Genomic DNA, 10,700 nt, shown 5'->3' with positions numbered 1-10,700 from the left:
TACATCCACTCAAAATATGTGGGTGACATGTAGATGTGGATTTTAAGTCTTGTATTCTTCACATGATAAAAGAATGTAAAACAATTGTCGTCCAAGTTTTTGTAGTCACATTTACGTATACAAGTACAAAAGAATCAATGAAGAATAAGAAATAATAATTATTATATTTAATGAAAGATGATTAATATTTCATTAAAGTTAATAAATACACTTCCGTAATATACAAAACCAAAAGATACCATAAGTGAAGTACAAATTAATTCCTAAATTTCATTATTCCACCTAAAATGGGAAATTTAATTCAATATTTGCTAACATCACTAGTGCTCTAATGGTGGTCACGCGTATTTAAGTTCCACCTATTGTGGGACCGGGTGAGTTTTCCTCTCCAGGTCTCAAGTTCGAGTCTGGGTGATAGGGGTTTCTCATTGGGTGGTTTAAATTAGGGATCTATTGTGTGAGTGGGCTCTTTAGCACAGACCCAGTTAAGACAATGTATGCTAGACCTCCCGATATTCGCAAATAATTCACACCTTCCAAAAAAAAGTTAAATATTTGCTAAAAGAGCTTAGAGCTTAGTATGTTAAATGTTTCTGTTTTCTTGGTAAATTATATAATATAGCACTTGTCTTATTAAACTGCGTAACTTGTGTTTGGTTCATTGTTTGATGCCATGACTTTCTTGATTTGTGTCTAGTGTTCGGTGTTAGTTGTGTCTTTGTGGAATGTTGACTAGTTCATTATTGGAATTTCGAATAAAAAAGTACTATATTATGTTATTATTTTGACTATGTAAGCAGAAAAAAGAGTTGACAAACTATAAATTAAAGTGTATACGGCAATTCTAATTGACATCCCCGTGACTCTCTAACTGTGTATGGAGATCGACGAACCACTATCACCGGGCGGCCGGTTGTTCGTGCAACCGGCAACTCACCAGATCATAAACAGCGTGTTTGGCCTCGAACAGCCGATCACACTTGATGCCCTCCGGACCGTCATCTCCAGTTCTCTCTTGATCAAGCACCCTAGATTTTCCAGCCTTTTAGTCACGGACAACCACGGACGGGAACACTGGCGCAAAACCGAAATCGACATCAACCGCCACATCATCATCCGTTCCAACCCGGTAGGTGAAGGAGATAACGATGAGGAAGTGGTCAACGAATACCTAGCCGACCTCACGGTATCGGCTCCGTTGACCACGGATAAACCGTTGTGGGAGGTCCATCTTTTATCCGCGCACAAGTGTTTGGTGTTGCGCATTCACCACGCGCTCGGTGATGGAATCTCTCTCGTATCGTTGATGCTGACTCTATGTAGAAAACTGGATGATCCTGAACAAACGCCTACGATCGGGCCCCTAACTTCATCTACGCAAAAACATAAGAATTCGGGGACTCTGGAGAGTATTTTGAAGCTAGTGAAAATGGTTTGGTTTACTTTGGTATATGTGTTTGAGTTTATGATGAGGGGAGCATGGGTTAAAGACGGAAAGACGGCGGTTCGAGGCGGAGAAGGGGTGGAGTTGTGGCCGAGAAAACTTGTTACCGCCAAGTTTAGCTTTGAAGATATGAAAACGGTGAAGAGTGCCGTCGCTAACGCGGTAACTTTTAAATTTCTGTTACATTTTCCGTTTACGTTACGAACTGATGTTTGTGGCCCACACAACTCATGGTCATCATTGATGACTTGTGCTATGTTTGGTTATAAAGTCGTCTTCATTTGTGGCAACTAAAACACGGCAATTTATTAAATAATTTATAATTTTAAATACATATAGAACTAATTTAAAACATAATATAACATTAATTTATCAAAACATGAAAGTAAATGAGTCTTGTAAGAAAACTAATGTTTTTTTTAATGGTATAAGTGTTCGGCCTCGGTTGAAATGTTCAAACGGTCAGTATAATAACTGGCTGACGCAAATGAAGACGATTTAAAAGTATTCGACTAGACCAATTGTGTATATAGTGTATCTGATTAGACTGGCCGGTTGGTTTCATCCGGTTATAGAAACACTAATAGCAGTCTAACACCATTAAATTGGTGATTTTCTAGACCACGAAAATGGTTGCCCTTCCTTGACTTTTAACTATCAGTGACCCAACTTCATGAAAGATGGCTTTTTTTTTTTTCTTTGATTTGTGAAGTCCACTAAATGGGGCGGAATTATTAAGTTTAATATAAATGTAGTATAGAAATTATATACACATGAGTTACAAAAAGTCAACTTTTTGTCCCCTCCTGACTTTGCAACCTTGCATGCTTTATTAAGGTAAAAATTAACGAAACATTTTTGGAGTACACATTTAATCTAAAAAAAATCAAAGCAAAATCTTGCCTACTACTTTTTACCGCCAAAAAATAGACATAAGCTTTTACCAAAATCTCTGCCTACTCATTCTTATATTAGTATATTTAACTTTAGGTTAGATATGGCAGGAATGCTAATAATAGATTTAAAGAAAATACCCTTTTAAGGTCACCTAAGGACATGGATGGATGGTATAAGTAGCTTGAGTACTTAGATATCACTAACATTTTATTTATTCGTACGAATTATAGCAATATGTCCAAACACCATAATAAACTTCTCATGGTACCTCCGCATACCTCTTGATTCTTTTGGTTTGTGTGGGTTTATAGCGGCTGGTATCATGGGTAAAACTAATGGCGCTTTGTTGAAGCTATAATGTAACACCCTAGGCAAATTCTATATTAGCCGTGAACATGAAGGAGGATGGGTTCATAATATATGTCTTGCCTTAGATATCAGCAATGCGTTTTAAGCGCAATGGATGTGGATTTCATTAGAACTGTATAATTAAGTGCGCTCATGTGGGAGTAGAACTTGCTTGGAAGTCTCCAATTGAGCAACAAAAAATAAATCCGTAAGCTCTAACTGAGCAAATTAGATGATATTGGTGGTACGAAAGGCTAGATGTAACAAATGGTATCAGAGTCACTCATGTGTTCTTTGGGATAGTGGGGCAAACCTTATCAAGGATGATGAGTCCTAGGAGTGTTCAGAAGGACACCTTAGGCAATTCCCACATAACGGATTGACATGGTGGGGGCAAGCCTTATTAAGAACAATAACTTTATAACGGAGTTGTTATAACACCCTAGGCAAATCTCACATCAGGTGTGGAATGGGAGATGTTGGGTTCGTAAGACATCCCTCGCCTCAAATCTCACCACCCCTCTTTGGGCGCAATGGTTGTTGATCTCACAAAAAACGTCACATTTAAGTGCGCGTAGGTAGACATGGTATCACGGAAGGTTACCTCTTGAAAAATCTTCACTCGGGAAGCTAAAAGAATATATATAAGCTCTAAGTTGTTAAAGTAGAGAATATCGATGATAAGGGAGACCATATATACACACACACACATATATATATATAGGGGATGGTTCAAATGAAAACCACTTTTATTGTGAAAACTCGAAAACTAACTAAAAAAAGGCTAAAAAGCACACCAAATTTTTTTTTTCAGTTTTTTTATAAAAATCGCAGATTTTTTATATAAAAAAAATTGTATTACACATGTGTATGTGTACTACACATGTATAGTATTACACATGTGCACTACAAAATTTTTTTTTTTTTGAAATTTTTTTATATACTAAAAGTGGCGAAAATTGGTATGCAAAAAAAAAATAGTATGTTTTTTTGGCTTTTTTAGTTAGTTTTCGAGTTTTCGCGTTAACTAGGTGTTTTCATTTAAACCTTCCCCTATATATATATATATATATATATATATATAGGATTAGGTTCAAGAGTGAACACTAGTGTAGCTTGCGAACTGAGTGAACTAATCCTGGCCATACACGTGTGTAGATCAATGGACAAGATTTGATGTGTTGAAATACACTAGTGTATTTTACGATTTGATGATGAGATCCTGGCCATACACATGTGTAGATCAATGGCCAGGATTTGTTCACTCAGTTCGCAAATACACTAGTGTTCACTCTAGAACCCTACCCTATATATATATATATATATATATATATATATATATATATAGGGAGCCGCTAGAATGAGAACCACCTCGAGTTGTAAGAACCGCGAGAACTACACCCCACGGAGGGGCGTTCGCCGCGATTTTTTTTTTACAAGTAGATGTGTGCATTATAAACACGGCCGTAAAAAATCACGGCGAACGCCCCTCCGTGGGGTGTAGTTTTTTACACCTCAAGTTTGGTGAAAAAAAAAGAAAAAAGAAAAAAAAAATTAAAAAACACCAAACTTGAGGTGTAAAAACTACACCCCACGGAGGGGCGTTCGCCGTGATTTTTTACGGCCGTGTTTATAATGCACACATCTACTTGTAAAAAAAAATCGCGCCGAACGCCCCTCCGTGGGGTGTAGTTCTCGCGGTTCTTACAACTCGAGGTGGTTCTCATTCTAGCGGTCCCCTATATATATATATATATATATATATATATATATATATATATGGTAGGGTTCTAGAGTGAACAACCTCCCAAGAGTGAACTGTGTGAACTCATCTGTACCCTTGATTTCCTTTTTAGTTGTTAAGGGTAGGATTGTAATTTTTATAAAAAATTAGATTTAAATCGTTATCTTAATAATTGAAATCAGTTACATATTTTCTATTTTAATTCCTTATCCATAATATCTTTCCTATTTTAAATTCATTATCTATACCGGCGACGTTGACCTTTAGCGACGACAGGAGGCCAATAGCGGCCGATCAATTCCGGCAACCCTTTACCGGCGACATGTCGCCGCTAAAGGTCAATACTGGCGACACTTTCGACCAATACCGGCGACAACTGTCGCCGCTAAAGGGGGTCCATTCTTGTAGTGTCGGTTGATCTACAATAGTTGTATATGTGTGTATATTACACAACTGCATATTTTTACTAGGACGCAACATATTTTTTCAGCATATATATAATATTTTTTTGAACGACCAACGAATCCTCCAAATAGGTTATTGGCGAAATTCACCATATCGGGGTACACTCGCCTCCGAACCGAGGAAAACCCTCACCTAGGGTTGAAGCCCGTGAACACTCGTCCGAAGGCACGACAGTACCGTGAGGTAAAACCCGCTCAGTTTAAGGATCAAACTAGCGATCTTCATCTATTCGTCTAGTCTCCCATCATCAGCAGGTGCCACAGAAAATAATAGGGAGGGCTCAAATCAAACCTATAGTTCCTGAGTACACCAAATCTCTCCCTTACCACTCCACCACCACCTCATTAGCAACATTAAGAGTTCTAGTTCCTAAAAAAAAACATAATCGTTAGATGAAGCACTTAATGATTACATTTTTAGTTCAAACATGGTAATCATGTCCTACTTTGTCTTTTTAGCATTAACAATTTTAATAGTCATATAGAAAACAGTTAACTTGTTTGTAATTTGTTATTTCGAGATTTTAATGAATATTACCCTATAAAAATATATACTAACAATATTGTAAAACGAGGTTTTACCAATATAAACCACCCACCAACAGTTGTTGGGTTATCACTGAAATTAAGCGAAAGATATGTGCTATTCTTTGACGATGAACAAGAAATAAAACCTCCTAGTAACGTAACGTGAAAGAAAGTCGAACAACCTGTCATTCTTTTCATACCTACATCTAAAATATTCATTGAAAAAAAAACTACATCCATCCATTCTCTGGGTGGTGTGTAGATGTGGATTTTAATTTCTCCATTAATCACATGACAAAGACATATATAAAGAATTACTCTTCCAAAAATCGTAGCCACACATACTATAAATACGCAAGAATTGATCAAGAGAATAAGAAATAATAATATTACTATATATTTTGAAATCAGGGTAATAACAAATAATAGTTAATTATATATCAATATGATTTTTTAAATTTAAAATAGTGACACGTAAAATACGTTGTTAGTTATACATTAATGCTAAAAACGGTTTATTGTAACTATGCTTGTAAACAAACTGAATGAGCACGAACGGGGCGTGTCCATGTTCGTTCTTTTAACTTTAACCAAAAAACAACCAAACACGAACAAGTAAACGAATGGAGTTTTCTTGTTCACTCGGTAAAAAAATTGGGTACACATTTGTTTATTAATAGCATAAACGAAGGGTTCACAAATGTAAACAAATAAACATAGATGAACAAACAAAATCGAGCGAACACCAACAAAGGTAAATGTGAACATCATTGTGTTGGTCCAAAAAGATCAATAAATCTAGACTTAATTGTAATGCATGGAATTTTAATTTCTTAAAACTAACTATAGTATGTTCTAAAGAATATTAATTAATGGAGTATATAAACAAATGAACAAACTTAAAACAAAACAAAAGTAAAGTAACAAATTACAATGTATAACGAATGAATAAAATGTATGTTCATACTCATTCGTTTAACTAGATGAACAAAAACATTTGTTAGGGTGGTATGGGCGGGTTCGACAAAGTGATTAGGGAAGGGGGTTTGCCACGCGGCATAACGCCGCCGACACCCTTTCGGTAAGCGGTGACTACTCATCGATGAGAGAGGGGAGAGAGAAGAGGAGAGACATGACATGACATGAGATAATTGGCTAAGTAAAGAGCTTACCGCTCCCATGTGTTTGAGCACCCTTTCACCCTTATGTTCGTTCATTTATTAGATAAACGAACATAAACAAAAACTTGTCGATAAACAATTCATAAACAGTTTAGTTAGCATTTGATTTGATTCGTTTACACACCCGTTTCTAATCAAGTATTTGTCTATATGTTTTGATAAAGATAAAAGATGGTAATACATACAATCCTTGCCGTCATCGTATGTTTGCCACTGCTAAAATTTGTTATCATTTTGTCAGTCTCATGTGACACCTGTTCCATTCCGTCGCCCACCTTTTTATGTTTGGTTCGGACATTCGGCGTACTTTTCTAGTTTTAAAGTACCATAATTTTACTATTTTAAGAAGAGAAAAAGTACCAAACTATTTTAAAATAAATATATACAGTACAACCTTAGACGAGTGAATACAATGGATAGTGAGTACGAGGAACCACTATCACCGGGCGGCCGGTTGTTCGTGCAACCGGCAACTCATCAGATTATAAACATAGTGTTCGGCCTTGAACGACCGATTACACTTGACGCCCTCCAAACCGTCATCTCCGGTTCTCTCTTGATCAAGCACCCAAGATTTTCCAGCCTTTTAGTCACGGACAACCACGGACGTGAACACTGGCGTAAAACCGAAATCGACATCAACCGCCACATCATCATCCGTTCCAACCCGGTAGGTGAAGGAGATAACAATGAGGAAGTGGTCAACGAATACCTAGCCGACCTCACGGTATTGTCTCCGTTGACCACGGATAAACCGTTGTGGGAGGTCCACCTTTTATCCGCGCACAAGTGTTTGGTGTTGCGCATTCAACACGCGCTCGGTGACGGAATCTCTCTCGTATCGTTGATGCTGACTCTATGTAGAAAACTGGATGATCCTGAGCAAACGCCTACGATCGGTCCCCTAACTTCATCTACGCAAAAACATAAGAATTCGGGGACTCTGGAGAGTATTTTGAAGCTAGTGAAAATGGTTTGGTTTACTTTGGTTTATGTGTTTGAGTTTATGATGAGGGGAGCATGGGTTAAAGACGGAAAGACGGAGGTTCGAGGAGGAGAAGGGGTGGAGCTATGGCCGAGAAAACTTGTTACCGCCAAATTTAGCTTTGAAGATATGAAAGCGGTGAAGAGTGCCGTCGCTAACGCAGTAATTTTTAAAATCCCTCTACGCATTAGACCATGCGTAGTGGCCGGTTAATGTCCCCCAAGGGACATTTTTCGCTACATCAGCATTTTAATGCCCAAAAAATGTGTAACGGTTAATGTCGCTTAGTGCCCATTTATTCGTCACTTTCCATCATTTTTCTCATTTTTGAGCATTATTCTACTAATATCTCTTTCTCTTCACGCATATATAATGACTAAGAAGGTGTTATTAAACCCTTTCACGCCCCTATGATATATAATATGTTTGAAAACAAGCTACTAGGAATATCTTATGTTTGCATAAACATAATTAGGTATCATGGTATATATTTTATTTTACAATCATTATACATCAACTTATAATACGCGAATATCTTATTTGATATAATTGGACGTAATAATGGACTTGAGCCATAAATATAGAGTCGACTTAGTTATCAAATTTTAAGATTACAAGAAGACGTTTAAACAGATTATCTAGTAGTTTGTGAATTGTGATAATCAACTACTTTATGTGTTGCATAAACAATTTTTTTGTTTTTGATTATCTCCTACCGGTTAAATTGAGAAACGAGAATCATCGAATGTCATCAATAGTCGAGTTAATGGACCGATTGTCAAATGATAAATCATAAATGTATGATCATCCATATAGGGTTAAATTTAGTCATGGTGTAGACTTATCATTTTCATTGTCATGCGTATAAACATCATAACATATTATTGAATGCAGACGATAAATGACGTTCTTTTTGGCGTAATATCATCAGGGCTATCAAAATATTTGGACAGCCGATCACCTGACTGTATGTCTTTTTTACATTCGACTTTATTTGATTTGTACAGAGTAAAATCAAATTGCAAGTTTGATATTATGCTTATCGAGTTAATTACTTGTTTTTAATCATTCCTAGCTCTTCCAGAGGGGCTTCAAATGACAGGCGTCGCACTTGTTAATCTAAGACCATCGCCAGGACTCCAGGTTACGTACCCTGAAACATCGTAGGGGCTTTGTAAAAATAATTGTTAATCTGAAATATAATAGAACAGATAAATATAAAAAAACCATAGTTATAAATATATTATCTATAAAGGAAGAAAAAAAGTAAGTTAAGGTTTGGGTAAGTTTTTATAAGTTAAATTTTATATGGGTAAACTCTGAAGACAATTTGTAAATTTATCAGGATATAAAAGAATTGATGAAGAAAAATGCAGGGACAGCAGGGTGGGGAAATAAAGTTGGTATTGTGCTCCTACCTGTTTACTATCATAGAAATCGGTCTGATCCACTTCAGTATTTGAAGAGAGCCAAAATGATGATGGATAGGAAGAAGTTGTCTATGGAGGCTTTTCTATCACACCAGATTGGATACTTTGTTATGAAGTACTTTGGAGCTAAGGTGAATTTGCATTAAGTTCTTAATAATTGTTTAAATTAAGGTTAAAATCTGTTTTAGTATTGTTACATTGGTTAACAAGTCATTTGACTTATAGATGACTCGTTTCTAGGAAGATATAAGATTAGCAGTGTAAACGAGCCGAACTGAACTTGTCTAAGCTGAAGCTTTGCTTCTCTTGGAGGTCCTGGGTTTAAGTCCAGGCAATGAGGGTTTTAATACTAACTTGGTGATACTAACATACTAACTACTAACCCGGTTAGCGATATCCTAAGCGTACGCCGTTCAAAAAAATATTTAAGTATTTCATTTATGTACATATTCATGTTATTATTTATACATATATTTATAATTATGATTTTTATATATATAGTTATAATAGATAATATATTTTATTTAGTTATTTGTATCATAACTATACATGTAATAATATTTGTTATATGAAATTATACATATCATAGTTATATAAATAATAAGCTTGTTTAGGTTCGCAAGCCCAGTCAAGTTCTGGTCCGAACTCGTTTATTAAACCAGCTCCAAATTAGACTTGAGTCCGTTTAAGTTTGGCTTGATTCACGCTTTTAGTGCGCTCTATGAGTAGTTAACAAAAGACTCGACTTGTTTACGCCTTACATAAGGTATATTTAGCAAAATCTATGATGGTAAGCGTATTTCTACCTTAAAAATAAAAAATATGTATATTAATCTTAAACTATTAGTTTTAGTCTTTTAGACATGTAAATATTTGTTGAAGTATATTTTGATCTTTTACAAATTGGGATATTTTAAGGTTGAATGACTTTATTTCGTTTATTTTTTTTTTTTCTATTATATAAATAAAGGGATTACAACTATCAGTTTTATATCTTTGCTATAGTTTTAAGTAATGATCAACAATTTATATTTGTAGGTTGCAAGCTTGCTTGAGTACAAAGTAATTTGTAACACATCTTTCACCATTTCAAATGTTGTTGGCCCGAGAGAAGAGATTACGGTTACGGGCATCCCGATCACATACATGAGAGCTACATCATCAAGTTTACCCCACGTACAACTTTCTATGCTTTAAGTACAAACACCACCACCATACATTTGTAAGAAAAATGTGTGTTTTAATGGTTTGTGTTGATGTTGATTGATTGCAGGCAATTACAATGCATATGGTGAGTTATGCAGGAAAAGCCGATATGCAGATTCTAGTCGCCAAAGACATCATTCCAGACCCCGAAAAGTTAGCAAAATGTTTTGAGGATGCGCTACTTGAAATGAAACAACACGCGGTACAAACATGAAAAAATCCGCTTCAAGTACTTTGAAATGTATACAAAAGTGATCCAATCTAAAAGACTTCGTTTTTTATTGTCTTTATACCACATGACGTTAGGATTGTGATTCTATGATACTTGTTTCCTTAGGGTATTTGTGTTGTGGTGAATGTGAGAAGTGAAAAAAAAAAGTGCCACGTAGACGTAGACGGTGGAGAGTTTCACATATCACACCCAAGAACATTTGTTGTGAAGAGGTGAAATGTGAAATGTGGTTGTGGCTTAA

General features: G+C 35.9%; 1 protein-coding gene across 2 annotated transcripts; it reads left to right on the top strand.

The window, feature by feature from the left end:
* Positions 1-686: 686 nt before the first annotated feature.
* LOC110918434 (O-acyltransferase WSD1) lies at positions 687-10,700 on the top strand. Of its 2 annotated transcripts, none has more exons than XM_022162751.2 (6): positions 687-1,606; positions 8,486-8,558; positions 8,667-8,734; positions 8,937-9,152; positions 10,060-10,197; positions 10,295-10,700. In XM_022162751.2, the coding sequence occupies exons 1-6, from the start codon at positions 878-880 to the stop codon at positions 10,439-10,441; spliced, it is 1,371 nt and encodes a 456-aa protein (XP_022018443.1). In that variant the 5' UTR covers positions 687-877; the 3' UTR covers positions 10,442-10,700. The 2 variants fall into 2 exon arrangements, with proteins under 2 accessions (XP_022018443.1, XP_022018442.1); XM_022162750.2 differs by lacking the exon at positions 687-1,606 and adding an exon at positions 4,592-7,753.

The sequence above is a fragment of the Helianthus annuus genome, chromosome 16, assembly GCF_002127325.2.
Source record: "Helianthus annuus cultivar XRQ/B chromosome 16, HanXRQr2.0-SUNRISE, whole genome shotgun sequence".
NCBI classification, from domain to species: domain Eukaryota; kingdom Viridiplantae; phylum Streptophyta; class Magnoliopsida; order Asterales; family Asteraceae; genus Helianthus; species Helianthus annuus.
Note: the sequence above shows the minus strand (reverse complement) of the source record. Positions and strands in the feature narration are given on the sequence as shown.